This window comes from Cupressus sempervirens, chromosome 2, assembly GCF_028749045.1.
Source record: "Cupressus sempervirens isolate cs-2001-9-10 chromosome 2, ASM2874904v1, whole genome shotgun sequence".
Lineage (NCBI taxonomy): Eukaryota > Viridiplantae > Streptophyta > Pinopsida > Cupressales > Cupressaceae > Cupressus > Cupressus sempervirens.
In genome coordinates, this window is record NC_143119.1 from 712483235 (window position 1) to 712510023 (window position 26789).

At 35.0% G+C, this 26789-nt stretch overlaps 1 protein-coding gene across 1 annotated transcript; it reads right to left on the bottom strand.

Annotated features, from left to right (window-relative positions):
* On the bottom strand, positions 1–26789 carry LOC149575366 (purple acid phosphatase 3-like). Its single transcript, XM_089816030.1, has 6 exons — positions 26765–26789; positions 2074–2193; positions 1467–1594; positions 1200–1325; positions 786–853; positions 1–251 (listed from the first exon to the last, which is right to left on the bottom strand). Exons 1-6 carry the CDS (start codon positions 26787–26789, stop codon positions 26–28), a joined length of 693 nt encoding a protein of 230 aa, XP_089672156.1. The 3' UTR covers positions 1–25.

The following is a 26789-nucleotide window of genomic DNA, read 5'->3' on the forward strand; positions in this document are numbered from 1 at the left end:
GGAAAATATGTGAAATAGGTTGGGACTAATACTTCTTAAGCAAATGTTTGAGTTCACTTTTATACAAATCTAGTTGATGCATGACGGTTCCTTCAATATCATAGAATGCAGCCTGAATATTTGTTGGAGTAATTTGCAGGGAGAGAAAACCTTGTCCATCATAGGACATCTCTAGGCCTTCCATGTTGGCGTCATTATCTATTCCTTTCCATGACTGTGAACCTCCCCCACCGGTCAAAAATTGCAGGTCGCTGAGATTGAAAATAATTTTGTTAGACTTTCAAATACATGGGTATAAAGAAAAACTCAAGTGAAAAAGCACCTTAGATCATACTGGTTGAAGTTGTGGATGATGAAAAGGTGAATCGAATAAGATGGAAATAATGTAATATAAGATCTGAATTCAGGAAAATTTAAGATGAACAAGCATGAATCAATTAAGATGAAAACAATGATGAATCAGTTTTTGATCTTTTAATTCTCTTTTCATTTGACTATAGATCTAGGAGTGTGACTCTGAATGTTCATGAACAAAAACTTTCACTCTATATCTCTATTGATGGATTGTAGAAATCTCTTTCCATTGAATGCATAAAAATACAATACAAGATCTAAATTCAAAGAAAATATGATGTGAATAAGATAAACAATACAACACAGGATCTAATTTCAAGAAATTATGAATCAAATAAGATAAAAATGATACATTACAAGATTCGAACTTCCAAACAATGAAAATATATTAGTCAAGTTTGTCTCTACAAAGATTAATTCAACTAGATTACCTTGTATTACTTTTGATGTGTTCTAGACAGTGATCATATCCATTGATGTATAGATCTACATTGTGTATCTGAAACAAGTAAGAATGTTATTTAAGCTTCAAACATATGAAAGAACAACTATTAAGAGCATTTAACAGTTCACTAATAAATGAGTTTTTAGATAATGAGAAAAGGAACAGGCTAATCTCCAGACGAAATGCACTAAAGACAAAACAAAGTCAAATTTTTGTTTTTCCAAATTCATGAAAACGTAGTGATTTTTTTCCAATTTTTAAATTTTTTTCAACTACAAATATGCAGATCATGAAGATCAAATGCTGAAATTTTCAGAAAAATCTATGACGTTTTCAATATTTTGAAAATTAGTCAACTATACAGTTTGTAGGGAGGATAGCTACAAAAATGCTCTTGTACTTCTAAAATTGGGAGGAGTTGTTGAAGGAGCTCTTTTGTGTCACCGTGCTGACCAACGCTACGTATGGTGTGGTGGCCAATCACTATCTTCCATGTTGCACTTGATTCCTCCAAACCCTTTGCAAGCTCCGGCACTTTGTTTATTTATTATAACTAGAGTTAGGATGAAAACAATGCAAAAGTGACAAGGTGAATTGTTAAAAGTTTACCCAAGAAATTCAAGTTTATTGGAGCTAGCTATGAATGTTTGATTGGAAAGAATGTGACCTTCAATTGATGATTGACATAAGCTTCTTTAGGGGCCACGTCTTGCCAATCATAAGTGTACTTATTAGGAATTTTCCAGTATTCGGCTACAAATGGAATTGTATCCACAAAAAAGAGATCCACTGATCCTGATAATAATAAATAAAAATGAATTCTGACGTCCTCTAAATCAATCATTCCATCATGCAGCTCATCTAACTACATAAGCATTAACCTATCGCTTCTCTCTTCAAACTTCAATTGAGTTCTTAATAAGGATAATATGTTCCCTAAAAATTTCTATATAAAGATATTGTTTGATTGTGTTTGTTGTGTTCAAGATCATTATATTGAATTATTTATTTCTAAGAACTGTTCCATGATCTCAGCGAATATGAATTTTTATCTTCTTTAATATATATCTGTAGCAATAGTATCTATATAAAAGATGCATTAAAGATGTAAACAAACAAGACCCAATATAAATGTGAAGTTATAATTAATGCATTAAAGATGTAAACAAACAAGACCCAATATAAATGTGAAGTTATAATTAGATTTATCATGAAAAGATGCGTAGGAGTTAAAGGCAGAGGGGATGAAAAAAACAAAGAAGGAGTTTGTGTACCAGCTGCAAAACTTCTTGTCAAAGTGAATGATCTCCTGCAATTCCAGCGATGGTCGAGCCTTCTAAGAATCGGACTAAGTTGGGCCACAACATTTCCTCTGTAATCATGGTTTCCTAGAACTGAAGAAAAAACATTTATCCATCACTTTTCTTCAAAACTGAACCACATCTCATTCTTTTTGAGTTCCTTATTTCTACGTACAAGTTTTCTACCAAAAGCTGTAGGAACAGTATATGAATTAATTGTGGAAACATCATGTAAATAATGACTTCATTATATTTTAATAAAAATGAGAATTGTACGTAAAGCATTTGAAAAATTTTGTAGGTTAACATTATCAGATTTCTACAATTCATTTGTAAATAACTTGTCTTCTGGAAATTTTGTAGGTTTATATAACTTCTAGAGGTTTGTTTTGAAGCCGTATTGTATACAAGGAGTGGAAAGTGTGATTCTTTATTCCATGGATGAGTATTTCATACTCTCTTTTATTTTTTTATAATGAAATGACTGCAAATCATAATTTTTATACATCTTCTATGTAGATTTTTTTGTGTATTATTTTATACAGAAATGACACTAAGGGTTTCTTCATTTGTTATGTGCAAGTCTTTGGATTTTGACTTATATATTCTAGATCTTTGTTTATTTAGATGCTTGATATTTAGAGGGTTTCACTAAAGTTTTTTTCATTGTTCTTTGAAAATGTTCTAATGTATATTATACTCATTTTCATGAGGTGTTTCAAGTTCTATTTTAGTAAAAATAAAGAATAAATTATTTTATTTGTGCTTAGTATTATGCTTACACCCAAGATTATACTTAGATCTATATATTATTACTAGAAATTAGATTCTTATTCTAGTATAAAGATTTTTTTTGTATTTCTTGTGCTCATTTTTTAATAATTGATGTTTGTATGTATTATAAATATATTAAGGGATATTTTTTAGATGATGATTTAATTTATATATGATAAATCAAATATTTAAAATAAATGAAAACTCTTAGTCTATTTAAAACAAGTTTTAAAAAAAGATTATTTAAATTAAACTAAAAATTAATCAAATTTAATGTATTCACCACATGAATTATATATAAATAATGATCTCAAATAAATAATTTAATTTAACATTTTTTTAATTTTAAAATACAATATAAATTATTTTTTTGACTTGTTATTTTATATTTTCAATTTCTTTATGTACATTAATATTCTACTTTTGGTATTATGTAAATAATTTGACAATTTATAAAATCAAAGTTCCTATTCTCTTATTATTATTATTTTTAGATGTTTTATTTTCATAATAAAATATAACTTTGTGTTATAATTTTAAAATTGATTTTTTTTAAAGTTATAATTTTGATAATAAGATGTGATTTTTGATGTAATTTTAATTTCATAATAAAATGTGTTTTTTTGTTTTGTTTTTATAAAAGCAAGTTTCTTTTAATTCATTTTACAATATAATTATAAAGTGATAATATCCTATTATGATGTGAATTTTTTAAAAAAATAATTTAAAGCTCAAGTTTATCTTTATTCATTCTATAACATATTTAGAAAGTGATACTTGTTCACCTGAGTTTTATTTTTCAACATAAAATAATTAGAAAATTAGAATAATTAATTTATAATGTTTTAAGAAGTAGAAAATATTGTTCATTTATCTAGCAAGTGAAAATTCACTCTTTACTTGTTCAAATTATTTTATCAAATCTAAAATTAAAATTTTAATAATATATCATGCACTACACCATTTATATTGAAAAAATTAAGAAAATTAAAAATTTGTATCTTTATCTATAAAAGTGTCATTCATAATTTTTAATGCTTTGGTAGTTTTCCTTTGATTTAATTATAAATTTGTAGATGAGAAGGTAGAACAAATTGTACTAGTAATGACTAATAGAATAATTTTTAGTTTTTCTCTCTGGCCAATGATCTCCCATCACTACTTCAATCAAATAATTTAAAAGTCATCAAATATTTTGCATTATCATTTTCGTTCTTTAATAATGATGATGTGAAGGGTGAAATAAATAACATGCTATTTATTTATTATTATTGTTTAATGTATGAAAAGTAAAGAATCATAATAAATAATAATAGTAGTAATGTCAACATTATATGTAATAGAACTTGCATATTTATCATCATCACTACACTCCTCACAAAATGAATCATCTAAGAAACATTAAACATGGTTTAATGTGTAAATATAAATGACTAAAAATCAAAATCACAAGGAAAGAACTCCTCCCAAATATGTATTCTATCTTCATACATTTTGACAATTCAAATATGGGTGTGTGCATCCCCACATCTCCTTTTGCTAAATCTTGGGCGACCAAATTATGGTGTAGTGAACTCAGTAGCACATAGATGAAATGAATCAGTTGGGTGGGTAAGAATTACATGATTTATAATTATTGTTTGGACACTCAAAAGTTATTATGTGGGCCTCTCGCTATTTATAATTTTCAAACTTCACTAAAAAAAATTAAGTATTTTTAAATAAATTTATTTAGTATAATATACTTAATCATAGATTTGTTATTGGGTATAATTTATATCAATTTTATTATTTTTATTTCAAATTTATAATGTATATCATTAATGGTCTATTTTTTAGAAATTAATTTATTCCTCAAAAATTAAATCTCCTATCGGCTCACCGTTGCATGCTCAAAAGCATGACACTACTAGTAGATATTGATTTGTGGGGTTGTCAAATTATGCAATAGAAACTAAAAGCTGATTTTTTTGAATATAATAGTGATAACATGAAGAAATGGAATCGATATTAGTTTGTTAAAGACCTTTTTGTTTATGAATAGTCCCTTTCTATTAATAAACTAAAATACGAGTTACAAATTCACAAAAAGGGGCTGGAGATACAATATCACCCTGCAAGAGTTCACATAGCTGAAGTCGAAATCAACAATTATTCATAAAAAAAATTAAACAGCTCTTTTAGGGTGCCAGAACAGTGCTAGTTGAGCTAGGTGGTTCATCATGATCATTAAAACCCCAGGCATCCCTAGGATTGGCAGGTGAACTAGGAACAATCCAACCATCAACATTGTCATCACCAACTTGTTCTTTATCTTTCTCTTCTGTCGTAGTGGAGAAATAGCTAGATTCAGGTAGCAAAAAGGCCATTTGGAGCTAACAACACTAGGAGGACTAACAAGAGGGGGAGCCATAGGAAATGAGGACCAACTAGAGCTGCGACAAGATGGAGAAGTTGAGCAACACTGCCAACCATCATCACCACTACTAGGAAAGCGGTGGTAGGGAGCTTGTGAATGCAATGTATGCAAGTGGTGTGCAGAAGAGCTGCGACCCCGATGATGACCTTGGGGCGGAGTATGGTCAACTGAGGAGTCAGGAGGCACTCTAGTGACCATTCAAGTTGTGTTACTCTAGTGATTGAGCAACTCTTGAAGGTGGGCCACTTCTAGAGCCATTTTGTTGGCTTGGGCTTGTATCTACAACATGACATTATTACAAATGCATGCTTTAGTGTACACAGAAAAATTGATATCAAGAAAGATGTGAGTGAAAAGAACAACATTCCTATTCTTCCATAAATAAACAAAATCTCCATCTTGAAAGTATGCCAGATCTGGGCAAATTTCCTAGGGATCCTAGGGGAATCACCCAACACAATCATGTGCCAAGAAAAAGGTTTTGGCTTAAAGGGCTTGAACAAATCATGTATCCAATTCCAATAATTTTAAGCAGGCCTACAAAACCAAGAAATATGCAAAAAAGAATTAGGATGCCCACAAAAAGGACAACGAGGATTTGGAACACCAAGATGCTTGAGTCACGGCTCAAGGAGAAGCCCTTGAAATAACAAGCACCAAGAAAAATGGGAAATCTTAAGCTCAGTGATAGCACTCTCGATAGTGTCAAATCACATTCTCCAATGATATATAGAAGACTAAAGATGCCAACATTAGTTGAGAGTATCCACCATAGGAAGACATGGAGAAAGCTAATGATATCCTAAGCTAGGTTTGTAACTAGTGAAGGGTGTAGCAAGATACCACTTCTAGTCTTTCCACCAAGGTCACACAAATTGTATGCCCACCTTGTGGATCAAATGATCTGGAAGGGCAGAGAGTAGAATATCAAAATTCTATTGATCTAAACAAGCAAGATGGAATTGGACTTGAATATCCTCCCAAGATTTGAGACTCATAGAGATCCTAGAGAAGAGATCCTTAGGAGTCTTGATGCCGTGTTTGAAAAACCATAGAGTACTGGCAGCTTGAGTCTTGGTGTAGTGCCTACCCTCGTTCACATCTTTTCTAGACTCATTGTTGCTATTATTATCAGACTTTGATGGACTAGTTCTGTGTTGATGGTTTAGTGGTATTGTTTTGACACTATCAGATATTATGATATGGATTCAATTGTTATGTGATGAGATCATTTAGACTTTACCTTTCATGTATGTATGATGATCATTATATTGTTTTTAGTTATTCATGATGATTAGTTAGATGGTTTATTACCTCATGTGTTTTATTATGGATACTTACCCCATACTTGCATGTGTATGGTATGCGTGTTTTCTTATTGTATGGCATTTTTGATGTGGTTAAGGAAGGGAGTCGTAGTCACCTGCTTAGTCGGGATCTACACGATGCACCACTTCCTGCCATTGTCTATTTAGCTTAGCATTATATATTGTATGTACATGCATGCTTTTTCTGTAGGTTGCAGGTACTGGGTATCAACTTCCCTAAATTGCCAGGATGAGCGTACCCTATTACACTATCTCAATGATAAGAGAAGGGAGATAAATTCTCAAGTCCAAATCCCAAACCCTTAAACCATTTGTCCTAGTGAGTTAGGACAAGTATCAGAGTTGAGTACCCACCGAATGTGTCGGATGACATATTTCATGATTTTTAACCCTTTAGACTGATTTTGTATGATTTGTTCTATGATGGGTTTTCATATTTTATCTTGGAGGTCTATGGTGAATTGTTCATTAATTAAGTCTTAATAAATAGATTTAATTAATAAATTATTTATTTGAGAAAATTAATATCTATTCATCATCATGGCTGAAGGCTTGGGCAGATTCATTAAGCATCAAGTGTCCCAGAATTCTATTCAAGGCTGGCGGTGGGGTAATGGCTTACCTTCTCTTTCCCATCTTCAATTTGTTGATGATTCTGCTCTTGCCGGTCTTGCTAGGATCAAGGAAGCTGAAGCCTTTTGACATGCTTTGGACGTTTATTTGGCAGCTTCAGGCCAGCAAGTTAATGAGCACAAATCTTTCATTTACTTTTTTAACACTCTTGATTCTATTCAGCACAGGATTGTTGGTATCCTACGGTTTCAGATAGGTTCACTTCCTTTGACTTATCTTGGCATTCCTATTGCTGTTTCCAGGCAGCCACATCTCTTCTGGCAAAATTTGATTACCAAGGTTCAGGATAAGGTAAATCATTGGACTCATAGATGGCTTTCTACTGCTGCTCGAGTTACTCTTCTTCAAGCTGTTATCCAAGCTCTTCCTACTTATAGAAGCATGGTTCATGCTGCACCTATTTACTTTCTCAAGGAGTTTGATGCTCTTTCTCGACAATTCCTTTGGAGTGGTAATTTGCGTAGTACTAAATGGAGCTTGGTTAATTGGGCAACTATTTGTAGGCCTAAAAAGGAGGGTGGTCTTGGTCTTCGTTCTGCTCTATTGAGTAGACAAGCTTTGGCTGCTAAACTTTATTGGCGATGGTGCTCTGGACAGCATCAACTTTGGGCTCGTATTATCACTCATAAATATTTTCATGGTGCTGATCCTTGCTCTGTTTCTGCACTTCCTCTTGAAGGTCGTGGCTCAATGGTTTGGCATACTTTGAAGACAGGTGCGATGTTGGTGAAGAGGGGTCTGTTCTGGATATGTAAAGGAGGTTCTCAGGCTTTGTTTTGGTCTGATGCTTGGGATGGATTCCCTTCCATTTTATCCATATACCCTCATCTTCAGCCTCTTCGTGACTCTTTTCTTGCCGCTGGATGGGATAAAGTGGCTCATTACAAGACTCCTTATCAATTGGGACCTATTGTTGGTTATAGATGGAAGCATTCCTCTGATTGGCCTCCTGGAGGTACAGACATGGATCGTCAGGAGCTTTCTCAAAATTTGGCCTCTAGAGAGTGTTCCTCTTTGCTTGGTCCAGATGTATTGGCTTGAGGCGATACCTTGTCTGGTAAATATCATGTCTCTGCTGGGTATCAGGAGATAACTAGACAATTATTTGGGGATGCTGAGGTCCCTTGGTGGAAGCAAGTCTGGAATAAAGTTTCTTGGTCCAAGTGCAATTTTTTCATGTGGCTAGTGGCTCACAACCGTTGTCTTACCTGGGATAATCTTTGTAAACGTGGATTTTAGGGCCCCTCTTATTGTATTTTGTGTGGTAATGGAGAGGAGTCTGTCTCCCATCTGTTCTTCCATTACTCCTATTCTACTCAGATATGGATCCTTTGGTGGAGCACTTGGGGTTCCTCTTGTCGGCATGCTTCCTCTTTGCCTGAGTTCTAGGCTCGCTTGGGTAGTGCTCCTTCCAAGTCTTCTTCTCTCCATGCTGCTTGGATTGCTAGCCCATCTTTCATGCTTTGGCATATCTGGTTGGAGAGGAATCGTCGCATATTCCAAGATGTTCGGCTTGGTTTTTTGCATCTTTGGTGGAAAATATCACATTCTCTCCAGGAAACTATTCTTGTGAAGTGTGAGCTTGATGGGGGTATGGATCCGGTTGATCTTGCTATCTGTAATCGCCTCAATTTTCATCTGCAGGATAGGGTTGTGGCTCATAGGTTTCCTTCTATGTCCAGGTAGCTTCACCATCAGAGGAAGGGTCGGGTTAACCGGGATGGGCACTGGACTCCTCCTCCCTATGGAGTTCTGAAAATTAACACTGATGGTTCTTCTCGTGGGAATCCTGGTCCGGCTGGTATTGGCGGAGTGGCTCGTTGTAGTTCTGGGAATGTTAAATTTTTCTTCTCAATTCATAAGGGTGATTATACTAACAATCTCACTGAAGCTCAAGCTATTTTATATGCTGTGGAACAGTGTTGCTTGTGGGGATGGAGTAAGATTATTTGTGAGTCTGATTCCCAGGTGGTGGTGAACATGCTTTCTTCGCAAGAGCTTGAGGATGTTAGTTGGCAGCTGGCCACTGTTGTTAAGCAGATTATTTTCTTCTCTTCCTCTTTTCAGTTCATTAGGTTCAAGTATATTCCGCGAGAATGGAATAGACCTGCTGATTGTTTAGCCAAATGGGCTTCTAGTCATGATCCGGGTTGGAATATTAGAGATAGGGGGCAACTGTCCTTTGAGATGGTGCAAGAATTTGATGATCTTGTTGCTCAGGATCGAGCTCCTTGTTGAGCTCTCCTTGTTGTATTCCTTTCTGTCTTAATAAATTTTTACCCCTCTTTTTGCATGATATTTTGATTATAATTAATTAAATGAGAATTAATTTAGGAAAAAGAATTAAATAAAAGAAAATTAGTAAATTAAAATTAATAATAATTATAAAATAATAATAAAGTAATAAATAAAATAATAATAATAAAAGTTATAAAAATCAAAATGAAAGTTATAAATGTTTAAATGGAAATTCTATAAAAAGTAAATTGGAGTTATAAGCTTGCATGGGAATTAACACACTTTTCTATTTCTCTTGTGTCAACAACATGGGGGTTAGTGCATCAATTAAGCACATGGTGTCTACAACCCTATGACTCATCAAAAAGGTTGGAAAAGACCCATGCTTAGTTGGTGACACCTTCTAGCTATTTCTAGAAACATTCTAGAGGTTTCCTGAGAGCTCTTTATATTGAAGCATTCCTAGAAGCTTAGATAGAGCGTTGGAGAGCAATTGGAGCATTGGAGGACACAAGAACTCCGAAGAAGGGAGCTTGCTCTATGAGTTTTCTAAGGAAGAGCGAATTAGCATCAGAATCTGGGTAGATTCTTGTGATTTTACTTATGCTATTTCCGCATCATGCATTCCTGTCTTCTTCGTGTCTTCCATATGTCTTCTGAGAAATTTCATATTTCTATTGTATGCATTCTCAATTTGGGCAATTAAATTTATTTGAGAATTTTATATGCATAGATCAAAAAAGGAAAATGGGGCTAGGGTTGAAATTCATAGTCAAACCCATTAGATTAATTATTGGAAATTTTGGAAATCAAAGGTTTATAAAGAAATTTTAAAAATTGAAGATTGTATTCATAAATTTGCTTATACATGCTTATATATATATATGTATATATGTTCATATACTGTGATGTTTTTAATTCTGTATATATATATATATATGTATATATATATACATACATATGTATATATATAATATATATAAATAAGAAATCGCATCGCGATTTATCTCTGTGAAAAGTGTTTTAAAAAGGCTGTTTAAAAAAATAAAAAATAAATATGTCTGGGCGGGTATGTACCCCCCCCACCTTTATCTGTCCATCAATATTTATATTGGCAGGTCGCAAGGTACCTGCGATGCAGTGTACCCGTGACAAAAGAACTGCCATACGACAGTGGTCGCAGGGTACCCGCAACAGGTATGATCGCACGTCATCAGCGGCGATTCAAATATATCAATTGCTTTCGGCTTTGGTTATAAATTGTGATCGATTTTTATATAATTTTTAAAAAAAGTTATTATCAATTGATATTAATATATATATAAATATATATATATATATGTATATATATATATATATAAATAAATAAATAAATAAATAAATAAATAAATAAATATATATATATATATATATATGTATGTATGTATATAAGTATATGTATAATAGTTATAAATAATTATTTTATTTAAAATGATTTATATAGATGGATCATTTTGTAAAGATAAAAGATTAAAAGAATATGATTAATAATTATAATGAAGAGATAATAATAATAAACTTAATTTAGTTAATTAAGGTTAATTATTAGAACGTGATATAAGTTTTGATATATGCAAATTTTGTTCAATGGAAATGTCATTTTTCAAGCAAAGTTTATATGAATAAAATATTATTAGATCAATTAGAAAATTGAGTCTAATGGAGAAACTTTTTATCTATCAAACAAATACATGGGTTAGGTAAAACGTGAAATTTCTCCACTTGATATAGTTTGGGAAACGTAAACCGAGACTTTTGCATTTGAATTCAAAATTGAAAACTTAGCAAAACCAAAACATGTGTTTACATTATGTATTCTTTATGCTATTGTTTTGGGTTGACTAGTGTTGACCAGTTATAGGACGTCTACCAGAGGCTTGGGGGTTATGTGATTGTGATGTCATGATGATGTCTTATTTTTGATCTTTATAAACCCAACCATGATTATGTGATGGAATGCTCTGTGTATTGGATGTGAATACTGATTGTTATAGTTGAGATTCTTATTTATGAGACACTTGACTTAACCATTATTTTTGGTCATCGATCAGTTATCCTTGGTTATTTTCTAGTCGCCATGATGGGACTGAGATATGGATTTATTCTTGATGATGTCATGTTGTGACATGTTTGAATCAACCATTTTTGGAGTCTTCGATCAGTGTGTTTGAGATATATTTTGGTTATTGAGAACCATTGGATACTTTTGATTATTAGTGATGCTTCAGTTGCCAATAGAGAGCTGTTGCGGTCATGATTTTCTATGGATGTTTTCTCATGGAGATTTGATGTTTTTATGCATATTTGATGATTTTATTATGGATTATTTTTGTGATTTTGAGATTTATGAGTCCATGAGCATTAGGGTAGGATATCTGCATATAGTGATGGGAAGTGGCTTGCAATGGGGGCCGTGGCCCTAAGAGGCTGCCAGGGTAACTCATTGTAAGTTGGATTAATAAGTGATAACATTCACACCTAATACTAACTGAATGAACCTAAAAAGATAAGTGTTTTGTTCTCGCCCATGCCTTGAGTGCTTGTACAGGCTAGGATGGGAGTAGTGAGACACATGGTTGTGACCTTGCATTCCATAGTATGCCTTGTCAGTATGAGAGGATACTAGTGGCCGCATGAGATCAGTATGGACCCGTGGAGTTTAGCTAACTGCCAGGGTAACTTGTACATGATAAATGCGATGAAACTTTCCCGCTTGCATAGTAGGTTCCTACATGTCATTGTGTGCCTCTGGGAAGTAGATGTCAAATTCGTGATTGGAACCTTTGAGTTAGTATACTTTTAGGATTCCAAGACTATAGAGATTTGTGCTATGTGTTATGGATAGCCTGTTTGGGACTTGAGATTATCTCCTCAGCACGGTGGGAGTGGACCACTTAGGTACCACGCAGTCGGGTGGTAGTGTATTTTCCACTTATTCATTGAGACATCGTGGCTGATGCGTCCTTCATGATGTATCCTTTTTCATTGATGATTAGCATATGTTAGATGATGTTATCTTATGCTTTTATTTGCATGTTAGATTACTTTCTACATATGATGTTGTATATATTAGGAGTGACATTCCTACTATGTTAGTACCGATGATCTCTTCGATGATTTGGAATGTTACGCACGGAGGGATGGCTAGGATCCACGATGGTCTAATGATGCTATTAACGGTTGGGAGGAACCATGCACTTAGTTTATTATGTTTGATCTTATGATGGATGTATATGTATTCTATGATGATGTATCATGTGATTATCTCTACTTTGATGTATCATGGATTGGAATAGGATGATGTACCTTATTTCACATATGTATATTCTTTGAGCTTGTCATACCCTGTGACATGTACAGTGGATGATTGAGCATTTGGAAATGTAATGTATGAACATTGGACTTATCATTATTATCTCATGAGGATGTTGTACTAGATGGATTCATGTATGTTAGTTAATTTAGATGTAATTCAACGTTAAGGGATTCTAAAAGAATGAAATCAGTTATGTATGTTATGTTTACTTTTAGATGGACATTGCTATTGCTTCCGTTATTGTGAATAAGTTATGTATGGTATTTACTTTCATGTAAAAAAAAAAAAAAATGTTACCAAACTTAGTGAAATTCTAGGTTAATTCTTTGGATCCCTTGGCGGGGCATTACACTTGGTCATAGGAATACCTTGAATGGAAAACAACAAGGACCGCCAAAGATTCTACTAATTCAAAGAAAGCCCATCATGAAACTTATTACCATCCTAGCGAAGCCAAGGCTTAACAACTTCCCAATCTTTCCAAATGCTTTTGATAACAAAGGAATCCTGGATATGAATAGGGTCTCGCATGATGAGAAGGGTCTAAAGACCAATCCCTTTCCACACAGGTCTGTTAATAGGGAAGCTTGAAGAAATACAATGTTAAACCAACACTTTCCAAGCTTCATCACTAGTGAGAGTATAGATAATCCACTTAGCACAAAGAGCGAGCCCTTGCTTCTATCTGAAAAGAAGGCCAAGGCCTCCAAATTCTTTGGGGAGACAAAAAAAATAAATTCAGGCAACCTTGTGAAAGCCATGATGATTAGACCCAGAAGCCCAAAGAAAGTCACAAAGCAAACACTCCAGCTTGAGGTAGGAGGCTCTGGAAGGAGCCTAACAAGAAGAGTTATACACATGAGTAGCCGCCAACACCTTAGAGAAAATATGGAATTTCCTCACAAGAGAAAGGGGTTTAGTAATCAAAAAATCAAGATTTTTCTTAATTTTCATGAGCACAACATTTGACAATTCCACCAGAGAAGCTTGAAAGGCAAAGGGAATGCCCAGAAAGTAGAAAATATCCTTGTGGGTAACCCATTTCCACTTGAATTGAGAAAGCCAGGGTGGCACTAGAAGGAAAGATTTTCTATAATAGAGGGTCTTGTGCCATTAAATAGGCGAACCATAAGCTTGACAAAAAGTGTCCAAGCATTAGTGATATTTTTCTCATCCTCCAAGAGAGTGAGTCATTAGTAAAGTGGCCATTGAAAAGTTGAGAAAAAGACTTAGACAAGGAAATTCCATGAACCAAACCAATAGAAATAGAGTGGGCAAGTAAGTAACCAAACCCTTCAATAGCAAGAACATACAAAGCTGGGGCTAGAGAGAAACCCTGTCGAATAGCTTAAAAAATCCTAAAGGCTTTAGGTTGAGAACTGTTAATGGTAATAGAAGCATTACCATCACCAAAAAGCATTTCCATAGAATGAAGAAAGTTAGGGCTGAAACCCAAAGCCTGAAGCATAGCCAAAATGAAGGGCCATTCAATTCAATCATAAGCTTTGGCAAAATTAATTTTAAAAAACATAGTTTGCTGATTGGACTTACACGCCCACTCCATACCTTCCCAAAAAACAATGATGATGTCAAGAATATACTAGAACTTGATAAAATCAGTTTGGTTTGGGCACACAATTAAGGGAAGAAGATGTCGAATCTTGAGAGATAAAGCCTTAGCAATGATCTTGTATGACACATTAAGCAAGATGATGGGCTGCCAATTGCAAATATCCTCAGGGTCACTAGCTTTAGGTATGTTTAATGTTTCCTTTGTTAATGATGGCGCCTAGACTCTTTATGTGGTAGGCTTCAAGATAAAATTTGTGTAGGTCTAGACCAATAGACACCCAGAGGTGTTTGTAAAATTCACAAGGGAACCCGTTACATCCAAGGGACTTACCATCTTCCATAGAAAAGATAGCCTCCTTGAGGTCCTTGATGGTGAGAAGCTATTCACAGAAATCCCATTACTCGATTGCAAGGTGGTTTTGAGTAACAAAAATACACTTTTTGAGAGCTTCCTCCTAAGAAACCAAATTTCCCTGCGAAGCAAAAACATTTTCATAATGATGAACAAAGGCTTGCAAGATGTCAGAGAAACTGGAAAGCATAGCATTGCCCTATTTAATCTTTTTATTGCCAACCTCCAACTAGTGGAGCCGAACTTTGATTTGGGCACCTCAAGAAATGTAGTTACCAGCAATCTATTTCTCATAGCAAAGCTTGGCAAGATGGACTTGCAAATCACAATCAAATGGGTTAAGGGTAAGATCTTCAAAAGCCTTTCTAAGAGCCTTGGTATTGGCTTCATAAGATCTTTTTTCTGAAAACAACCAATTTCCACCCATAGATGTGAAGAAACCTACCAGTTCTAGTAGCAACATAATTCCACATCGAATCTAGCCTATTTGAGAATGGGGATGTGGCTCCAAATTCCAAACATGTAGGATGTGAGCAATAGTGGAAGCATGCATCAACACTAACATGTTGAGTTAAAATTACATTCTGACAGAGCACTGAATAGTTGTTTGCCAAGAAATGGTAAAATAAATGGGATAGTGGTATGATAATGTCACATTTGACAGAGAAATGATAGTTAACTCTTGATCCTCATAAAAGGAGAAAAAAGAATGTGCAGTAATCATAGCACAATCGAGATGTTTTAAAATACAGTCAAAGCCATCTGAAAAATTAGACCAAGTGTGCTAGACCCCACACTGCTAGCGATGATTAACATTGGGATCAAAAAGGCCTAATTTATTGAACATATAGTACTACACTTCCCTTTCCCTAGCTATCTAGTGAAAAGGAGAAATACCTTCCTTGTCAGAAGCCAACTCTATCATATTAAAATCACTGCACATGACCCAAGTAGCTAGAGACAAGTTGTTAGCCATCCAACACCAAAGTTGAGATCTTTCCACAACATCATTAGGAGCATAAACATTAACTATACCAAAGGAATGATTATTAATAGAATGAAAAATCCTAATAATTCTGTGCATGGGGTCAAAACCATGTGAAATAATAACATAATGAAGACGAGGTGACAAGAGAGTAACTTCACCACCTCTACCAGTTTCATGCTGAGAGGAAAACATAATGTCATTTGGCCAAATGATGTGACATGAAGAAGAAAGCATGAAACCAAAGATTTTAACTTCTTGCAAACAAAGAAAATCTAAATTACCAAGTCTATGATGGATATCATGGACATAGTACTTTCTGGAGAGGTCTATAAGACCTTGTACATTCCATGATAAAAAAATTCATGAAAACTCTTCCATATATTCTTTTTCCTCAAGGGAGGAGTAGCTATTTTGTAAAAGAGTAGAAATTAGGTTGAAACTAGAGGGAAACCCTCCAGGAGTGATTACCCACCACTTCTCATCTAGTTTCTCAGCATGTCTAGGAGGATTGCAAGAATGCCACACATTCTGAGTCTCAATGGAGGATGCAACAAGCGAAGTGTAAACCACTATAGGAGTAATAGCCCTCACAACCATCTTGATCCCCTACGAAACAATAGGATTTGATCATGTGAAACAATAGGAATTGACTCTAGTAAACTATTGTGGACCCTACAATGGCTGAGTTTTGCACTCCATTCTGCATAGGAGGAGCAGAAGCTGAGGAAACAATCAATTGTTTGGGCTCGAGGAAGCCTTGCCCTTGCACCCAATAGTGGTCCATTTCTCTTTTTTTTTTCCTTCTGCTAGCTTAACAAGAGCGTCCTTGGGTGGGGTTTAACCCTAGGTACAACCAAAGGGAAATCCTTGATCTTGTGTTCCATTGACTGACACCTATAATAGGTGTTTGGTAGGTTCAAATAAAGAACCTTTTGAGAGAAGGTGTGAGAACCAATCTAAATCTCCACAAAATCCTTGAGATCCTTGGAGAGATCAACCTCAATGCAAACACATTTATGAGGGTGAGCATTGAATTTTTTTTTGTGTTCCTTAGTAACAACTTTTCCAAAAGTGTTGGCAATGGGTTCAATAAATGGCCATCATGATAGGGGAAGACTAGGAAACTCAACCAAAATAGGAACCCTAATATTTTTGTCATTAGAGACTGTAAAGTCTTGAGACCACCTTTGGAACACAAGCAAGGAGGAATGAACTAACCAAGGGCCATTGCCAAAGATTTCATTGGCCTAAGGTAGGTTAGCAAAGTGGAATAAAAAAAACCTTTGGTAAGGTTTTGCACAGCTTCAAGGTAGACTCCGTGAGGAGTCCAGCTCTTGGTAACCCATTATCTGAGCATGGCTTTAGGAGGAGTCCTACCCACAAAATAACCTATCAATGCATGTTTTTCTAACCATTTACATGCAATGTGAAATTCTTGCAGAGAAAGGATAATATCAGGATTACCTCATGGAAGACTTTCGAGATGAACTTGCGAGGACATTTGTTCAATGGAGGTTCCATAGCTATCTAAAGCAAAAGTGTGAACACCAATAACAACTACTAGGTCACAACTGGCTGGGGCCATTATAAACTAGCCCTAAAAACTCCCACACTAAATGCAGTTTGATAGATGGAGATGACAAAAGGAAAGCTCAGACAGAGAATCTTATATGGGAGATGCATGAAACCCTAGCAGAGCAGGAAAAACTCCACTTAAGTGTCCTTAAGATTGTGATGATTTAGAAAAGACTATTTTGGATGAGAGAAGATCCTTTCTATTCATGGGTTTTATTGAATCATCAGGTGGAGGTGTTACTTGTATTAGGAAAATGTTCTTGTAGAGCAGTGGTTTCCATGAGAGGGGAAAATTTATGTGATTGGATAAAGTAAAATTTTGTGTAATAAAGTAGGAGTATCTGCTTATTTTTCAGCTATTAGAGGATATGTTTAGAGTTTTTTTCCCTTATTTTTCAACTTTTATTGATATTTGGAACTTTGTGTATAATTTTTGTTAACTTTTTTTAGATTTAATAGAAGATTACCAATTCTAGTCCATGCTTTAATTTGTTAGGAATAAGGTGTCTCAACCTTTTATAATTCCTATTCTTATTATTTATTTTGTAAAATGTATTTCTTGCAAATAATGTTGATGTGTCAACATCTTGAATTGTGTGTAAGGAGATCATGACTAAAACGGTTATGACGGATTCCTATGACACGTAAGAGCTATGTTAGGAAGATTCAATGATAGGTGAAGACATGTGGCAATTAAGATATTTGAGTACTGTACACTCTACCCCAATAGTGGGGTTCAGGGCATCGGCCCGAAATTTTTTTTGGTGTTCCTATTTTCTCGGAGAATGGTAAAACCCTAATACGGTTTACCTTTTGGGAGTAGCCCTAAAGTGAAGTGCATGTTATAAGCATTTTTTAGGGTTGCGAAGAGATGCGATGTGAAAAAGGTGTATTGTTGGTACTACGAGTAGCTACTGGAGTCTTCTGTTGTCGATGTTGAACATGCATTGCAAGTGTATTGTAACCTTGTGTTGAAGATAATACATTGTGCAGGTTTTGAAGGGGTGGGGTTGTTTTACCGAAAGGTTTTTCCCCACCAAAAAATCCTTGTGTTATGTGTTCCTTTCTCTGTCTATTTTCTATATGCATGTTTGGTTGCAATATTGTTGTTTACATGATATTGAATTTGTAAGTGTAGTAGATTTTAATAGGATTTGCATCATACTTTCCTTATGAGATTAGTGTAGGAATTTGTTTCTGCACCTGAGTTTCCTTACAAGTGGTATCAGAGCTTGATTGACTTTTGATCCTAGTTGTTGGGTAGGGCTTTTTGAGCTAATCTCAAGTTGAGTGGGAGTCTTGTGCAGATTATCCTGAATCTTATTTGTAGATTGAGATGGCGAGTTCATCATATGGAAGAATGGAGGTGGAGAAATTTAATGGCACTAATTTCAAGCTATGGAAACTCAAGATGGAAGACATGTTGGAAGATCATGACCTATGGGAAGCAACTACAAGTGCTACAAGACCAACAACTATAGCTCAAGCAGATTGGGATATCAAAGATCGTAAAGCTAAGGGTCTCATAAGACTCTGTTTAACCGATGCAGTCCTTCTGAATGTTCTAGATGAGAAAACCGCATATAGTTTGTGGGAGAGACTTGGGGCCGTGTATCAGGCCAAATCTTTGGTGAACAAGTTGTTCCTAAGGAGGAAGTTGTATTCTCTGTGAATGGAGGAAGGTGGATCCTTAATGGATCATTTAAATGCATTTAATCTGCTAGCTGCATAGTTGACATTAGCTGGTGTCAAGTTAGAGGAGGAGGATCATTGCTACACACTTTTGTGTTCTTTACTGGATTCATGGGACCATCTTGTGATGGCTCTCGAAAGCACATTAGTCACTTTCAAAATGGATGATGTGGTGTCTTCGCTGCTCTCAGAGGAGATGCGGAGAAAGGCTTCCATTTCAGAAAAAGAAGCCCTTGCTGTTTGTGGGAGATCCACAGAAAGAGGGAAGAAAAATGACAATAAGTCTGACAATAAGGGTAGATCCAAATCCCGTGGGAAGTCAAAGACTTCCAATAAGTCCAAGGCAAAATATTGGAACTGTGATAAGACTGGGCACTTTCGTAAAGACTGTAAAGAGCCTAAGAAGAAGAAGAAAGCCTCAGATTCTGGTTCTAAAAAATCTCAAGAAGATGGCAATGCATTCATCGTAGCTTTGGTAGCCCATGCATCTGGATGATGTGTGGTTGGTTGACTCAGGTTCATCTTTTCACATGACCTCTCATCAAAAATGGTTCTCAAGATATGAAGAGTTTGATGGTGGAAAGGTGTACTTGGGTGATGATTCTCACCTAAAGATAGTTGGACGTGGAAGGGTCACTATCAAATTTCCTGATGGACGAGTAAAGGGAATCAATGGAATTATGCACATTCTAGGTTTGGCACGAAACCTATTATCTGTAAGTATGTTGAATGATGTAGGTGTGCAAGTTGTTATTTCTAAAGATGGATGTAAGATGATGAGAGGAGCTATGGTGCTTGCTAAGGGTACTAGGAGAGGTACTTTGTTTCAACTTGATGCACACATTTCTCAATGTAATAGTTCTTCTATTTCAAAGAAGAGAGCAACTATCACTTCATCACCACCATCTGAACAAACAATAAAGAAGACTATGGTTAGTGGTTCTGATGGTAGTGCAACAAGTGTACCTAAGGGTGCAAACACTTTGGAAGGAAAGCTTCCTGCAGAAAAGAAAATGTTGTGGCATTTGAGATTTGGTCACATTGGTGAGAAGGGTCTCAGAACCCTAAAAAATAAAAATATCGTTGAGGGGTTAAATGATTGCAATCTCGAGTTTGACTTTTGTGAACACTGTGTATATGGTAAACAAAATCGTGTTCAGTTGTACTCTAGTTCTCACAAATCTTCTGATGTTTTGGATCTTATTCATTCTGATGTATTTGGTCCTGTAAAAGTTCCTTCAATCTCCAAGTCTGTATTTTTTCTATCTTTCATAGATGATTACAGTAGAAGGACATGGATTTATTTCCTTAAAAGTAAGACACTAGTCTTTAGTTGATTCAAGAAATTCAAAGCCCTTGTAGAGAATCAAACTAGTAAGAAGATTAAGTATGTGAGAACTGACAATGATGGTGAGTTTTGCTCAGCAGAGTTTGAATAGTTCTGTAAAGAACAAGGTATTGAGAGGCATAAGACAACTCTGTATACCCCATAGCAAAATGGAGTTGCAGAGAGAATGAACAGGACACTGATGGAGAAGGCTAGGACTATGCTTAGTGGAGCTAGTTTAGAACAAAGGTTTTGGGCCAAAGCTGTGGCCACTGCTTGTTATCTGGTTAACAGATCTCCTATATCAGCCCTTGTTGGTAAGACACCCATGGAGGTGTGGTCTAGTAAGAAGCCTTCAGTTAGACATCTTTGTGTTTTTGGTTGTGAGGCTTATGCACATGTTCCAATGGAGAAAAGATCTAAGTTGGAAAACAAAGCTGTTAAATGTATTTTCATTGGGTACAATGATGGTGTGAAAGGATACAAGATTTGGGATCTTGTGACTAGTAAGGTGTTGTATAATAGAAATGTTATTTTTAGAGAGCTAACATCTTCTCCTATTGTGCTACAACTAGATGAAAAAGAAAAGGAAAAAGATGTTGTTCAGCTGCCTCCTACCCCTGAGAAGATTGAACAGAGAGACCATGTTGGATCTAATGATGAGGAGAGCTCTTGCAGCTCTGATAGTTCAAAAGAAGAGGAAGAAAAACCTCAACCTCAACCCTTGAGGAGATCCATGAGAGAAAAAAAGCAACCAGAAAGGTTTGGTTATTCTATGTTAGATTCCAGTTGTGCTTTTGCTTTGATTACTAACACTGATGAGCCTAGATTTGTGAAAGAGGCTTTGGGCATGGAAGATGTAGGTTCCTGGATTGAGGCTATGGATGATGAGATGGCTTCATTAGAGAAAAACAAAACATGGGACCTTGTACCTTTGCCTAAAGGGAGAAAATCTATTGGCTGTAAATGGGTGTTCAAGAAGAAATTCTGTGCAGATGGCAGTGTTGAAAGGTACAAAGCTAGATTGGTTGCAAAGGGGTATTCAGAGGTAGAGGGAATAGATTATGGTGAAATATTATTTCTTGTTGCAAAGTTGACATCCTTTAGATTTCTGTTATCTATTGCTGCATCATATGATTTAGAGATAGAACATATGGATGTGAAGACAACTTTCCTTCATGGTGATTTGGAGGAAGAGAGTTATATGTCACAGCCTGAGCACTACATTGTTAAAGGTAAAGAATCCTCAGTTTGCAGATTAAATAAATCTCTATATGGTTTGAAGGAATATCCTAGGATGTGGTACCTTAAGTTTGATGCCTTTGTGTTGTCAATTGGATTTGTAAGATCGAAATCAGATCATTGTGTTTATTTCAGAATTGAAAATGATCGCCTTATTATTGTTGCATTATATGTTGATGATATGTTGCTGTTTGGGAAGGGTAAGGGTATGATTTCTGATTTTAAATCTCAGTTGTTAGCACAGTTTGAGATGAAACATCTTGGGGTAGCTAGGTACATCTTGGGTATGAAAATCAATAGAGATAGGTCTAATGGAAAACTTTGGTTGAGTCAGAGTAAGTATGTGAAGTCTGTGTTGGACAGGTTCAACATGGAAGATTGTAGACCACTATGTGTTCTTATTCCTATGGGAACAAAGTTATCTGTAGATGATTGTCCAAAATTTCCTAGTGAGGTGGAGGACATGAGTAGAGTACCTTATGCTAGTGCAGTTAGCAGTCTTATGTATGCTATGGTCTGTACTAGACCAGACATTGCCCAAGCAGTGGGAGTCCTAAGTTGATTTATGGCTAATCTTGGACGGATACATTGGGATGCAATTAAGCAAGTATTCAGATATTTGAGGGGTACATCAGATTACTCCATATGTTATCATGGTAACTCTTCTAGATCTCCACATTCAGTTTGTATTCATGGGTTTGTGGATTCAATTGGGCAGGTGATATTGACCGCAGGAGATCCACCAGTGCTTATGTGTTCACTATGTTTGGTGGTGCCATCAGTTGGATGAGCAAACGGCAACCTGTGGTGCTTTGTCCACTACAGAAGTTGAGTACATGGCTGCTACTCATGCTTGTAAGGAAGCCATTTGGCTTAAGAGATTGTGTTCTGATGTTGGTGTTGATGCAAAATAGATTACTATTTGGTGTGACAGTTAGAGTGCTATTTGCCTTGCAAAGAATCCAGCTTTCCATGCCAGAACGAAGCACATTGATGTGTAGTATCACTTTGTGAGAGATATGGTGGAAGATGGAAAGGTAAATTTGGAAAAGGTAGATACTGTGAAGAATGTTGCAAATGCATTAACGAAACCAGTGGGCACTGAGAAGTTCAGATGGTGTTCGGAGTCTATGGGCCTTTCGGCCTATAGCGATTAGTTCCTGTTATGTTCCTGTTGCTCTTACAAGGTGTTCGACAAGTGGGAGAATGTTAGGAATAAGGTGTCTCAACCTTGTATAATTCCTATTCTTATTATTTGTTTTGTAAAATGTATTTCTTGTAAATAATGTTGATGTGTCGACATCTTGAATTATGTGTAAGGAGATCATGACCAAAACAGTTATGACGGATTCCTATGACACGTAAGAGCTATGTTAGGAAGATTCAATGACAGGGAAGACATGTGGAAACTAAGATATTTGAGTACTGTATATTCTACCCCAATAGTAAAACCCTAATACGGTTTACCTTTTGGGAGTAGCCCTAAAGTGAAGCGCATGTTATAAGGATTTTTTTAGGGTTGTGAAGAGATGCAATGCGAAAAATGTGTATTGTTGGTACTACGAGTAGCTACTAGAGTCTTCTGTTGTCGATGTTGAACTTGCATTGCAAGTGTATTGTAACCTTGTGTTGAAGATAATACATTGTGCAGGTTCTGAAGGGGTGGGGTTGTTTTACCGAAAGGTTTTTCCCCACCGACAAATCCTTGTGTTATGTGTTCCTTTCTCTGTCTATTTTTTGTATGCATGTTTGGCTGCAATATTGTTGTTTACATGATATTGAATCTATAAGTGTAGAAGATTTTAATAGGATTTGCATCATACTTTCCTTATGAGATTAGTGTAGGAGGCTGTTTCCGCACCTGAGTTTCCTTAGATAATTATCATAAAATAGATTTTTTAAATTAAATTTTATGAGAAAATCATTTAGAAGCTATTATTTTTATGGAAAAAAAGTTAGTCGTTGGATCGATTGTGCAAGTTTATTGATACCAATAGTGTGTGGTTATTTAGGGATTTGTGCAAAAGTATTGGATCAACTATGCAATGTTTTGGTTGTCAAAATAAATGTGTAATGGAGCATTAGGGAACATGCTTTGAATAACACTTTGAAATGACCACTTTTTGACCCTTACACACATTGATTTATCTTTACAGCTACCTAGAAGCTAGGAAAATAACTATTAATTTGTTACATTACATATGAAGAAAATAGAAAAACCGTTAAAATTTGGTGTAGCATTTAATATATGTGGGTGCACAAAGTATGTTGCAATGGATACTCGTACACTTCCCCTAGCAAATATTATTGTTGATTAAGTATTTCTAGTTGTTAAAATAACTTATCTTGCTTTCTAAAAAAATCAAAATTTACATTTTAGATCTAGCTAATATAATTGTAGATTTAGTCAGACTTGCAATATATTACACATCTTACTAAAAGGAATTAGATACAATGCATCAATTTTTTTCATAAATATATTTATTGTGATCAAGAGTAGGGAAAACAAAACATAATATAACAATGATGTTGAATATACACCATTTTAATACATTTGATCTTGTTATGGATGAAATGGTATACACCCATTAGATTTGGGAATCAAGCAAGAAAGAAATCATTTCCTACAAAGTAGATTTGACTAGTACCACTAACAAGGAAAGGGAAAAAGCAAGAGACCTCAACTTTGTAGGTTCAAATGACTCTTATTGTTGATTACCAAATGTGAGATAGATGTAATGTGTAATATCATGGGATATATATGAATTATATCTTGAAAAGGAAATACTAAGAATAATGATAGAATCACGAAGATATTTGTTGGAAATAATCTCAAATAAGTGAATTACTATTGTTCGAAAGCCCACAATGACTTGAATTCTACTCTAAGCCCCTAGAAACTAAAAAATCCAAACTAAGTACCAATCTCTATTTTTCTATCTATGACCTTAACCCCAAATAGAGGAAGCCCTCGACCTCTACGTGGGCGTGAAACTAGCACAGTAATCTATAAAGCTATAATCTAGAGTCCTAGATCTGTAACTGAACTAACATAAAAATGTTAGGGTAAGGGATAATCTTGACCTCAACCGGATATAATAGAAATAAAAAATAAATAAATATTTGGAAAATGCTTTGAAAAGGGTACTTGGGCTGGTGTTCAAAACTATCTTTTGAATCCTGTAGATCTAAAAAGTGTGTGTGTTGATAGCTATATCGAGGTTTTTCCTTAGTCAACCCTACATTTTGGTGATTTCCACTTCCACGAATATTCATCAAGGTTTAGTTTAGTTCATGGAAATAGAGTGGAATTGATATTTTCCTATTCTAGTTTTGAATTTTTTTTTTGCATTTGTGTCAAGAATGACAAAATGGAATTAAAATTTTAGAATTTTAATTTTATCTCAAAATTACATTACCACTCTTCCATCTTCATACTTGAAATTGAAAATTCTATTCAGGTCATTTTTTAAGCTCGCCCATAACTACAACATTGTTTACCTATTTTTCTTCCTTTTAACATTTCTCATTTTTAGGGTTTGGGCTTTGCTCTTTTTCTAAGTATTTGGACTTTTCTCTTGCTATGTATGTTCAAACTTTTCTTGTGAATTAGAGGTTATTTTAATGTTTGGAGAAGCAACAAGGTTGCATGATACTTAGAATTTGTAAACTATGCGCATCTTGAGAAACTCATTTGTCTTGTTAAAAATCATTCCATATGGTTATGATCGGTTCAATGAAGATGACCCCATCATCTTATAAATCAAGTGTCATGTTTTTTTTTCCTTTCATTTTCCCCACATATCTCTTTCTTCCTTCCATGTTTAGGTGAGAAATCACCATTTAGGATTTATCCTCCACTATATGACTGATCTATAATTTTTCCATGATTTGGTTTGGAAGAGGTTGGATGGGGAGTTCTTTTGCATTTTCTTGAGTTGTACCTAAGCCCATCTCATTTTCCTTGGATTTGGGCACATGTCATGTGTTGGAAATATTTTCTTCATGCTTTTTGTCATGTGTTGGTTTACTAGTTTTTGGGGTTATCTTTTTTTGTTGGTGTTTTTATTTTAGGAAAATATTTTAGAATATTTGTTTTATTCTATATTCTTAAAATCCATTTGAATGGAGGTTTCTATATCTGGGTTTCTAAATTGAGTTCTAATTTCAAATACCAATTTCAATTTGAGTAACCAAACACATAAATTGTATCTTCCCACTCATCTTCCAAGTGAACCAAACATATAAAGTTCTCTTTATCCTACAATTTAAATGTTCATGTCCTTATTTTGCAAAACCATTAAGTTGCATCATGTGCAAGTCTTTGTTTATGTTACTATGAAGAAATATCATTTTGACATTAATTTTTTCAAGTTCATGCTTATGAAGTACAACCAATTCCTGAAATAGCACAAATGGTTGTCATTTTGACTATTGGTGAGAAGATGTCATTGAAATTAATTCCCTTTTGTTGATCAAAGCTTTTCACAACCAATTTGGCTTTGTTTCTTCTGTGACTTTCATCTTTCTGTCAACCAAAAATCCATTTATTTTTCAAAGCTCTACAATTTGGTGGTAATGAAACCAAATCCAAAGTTTCATTTGTCAATAAAGAGTCCATTTCCTCTTGCATTGCACCCTTCCATTTTTGGCAATTAGATGCTTTGCAAGAAACTTTAAAGTTTGCAGATTCTATTTGATCAGAGAACAAAAGTTCTAGCTTTACCTCTTGAAAGAAGAACAATTCATAATCTGAGAATTTATTTGGAAGTTTTCTCTACCTTGTAGATCTTCTCAAAGCATTACTTTTGTCAACATTTTCATTGCTAACAATAATAGTTCTTTGTATACCCCTATGTTCCTACACTTTTCCCCCTAAAATTGCTTCATGTTGGTGACATTAAATTGCAAAACCTTTAATTTGGATGATGTTTCCAACCACAAGGGTTGCACTTATCTTGTAAATTTCCCAAACTTCACTATTATTTTCCAAAATGTGTGTTTTTTGATTGAACATAGAGGTGGGAGATTCACAAAAAGGTTTTGAGTCTGGATATCTATAGCTTGCATAGATGTCACTACCCCCTCAAAACCCTCCTTGAATTGAAGATTTGGTACAAGAAAATCTTATCAAATTGAGGGGTTTTCAAGCCACATATAACAATATACCTGTATTGCTTCCCATTTTATCCAT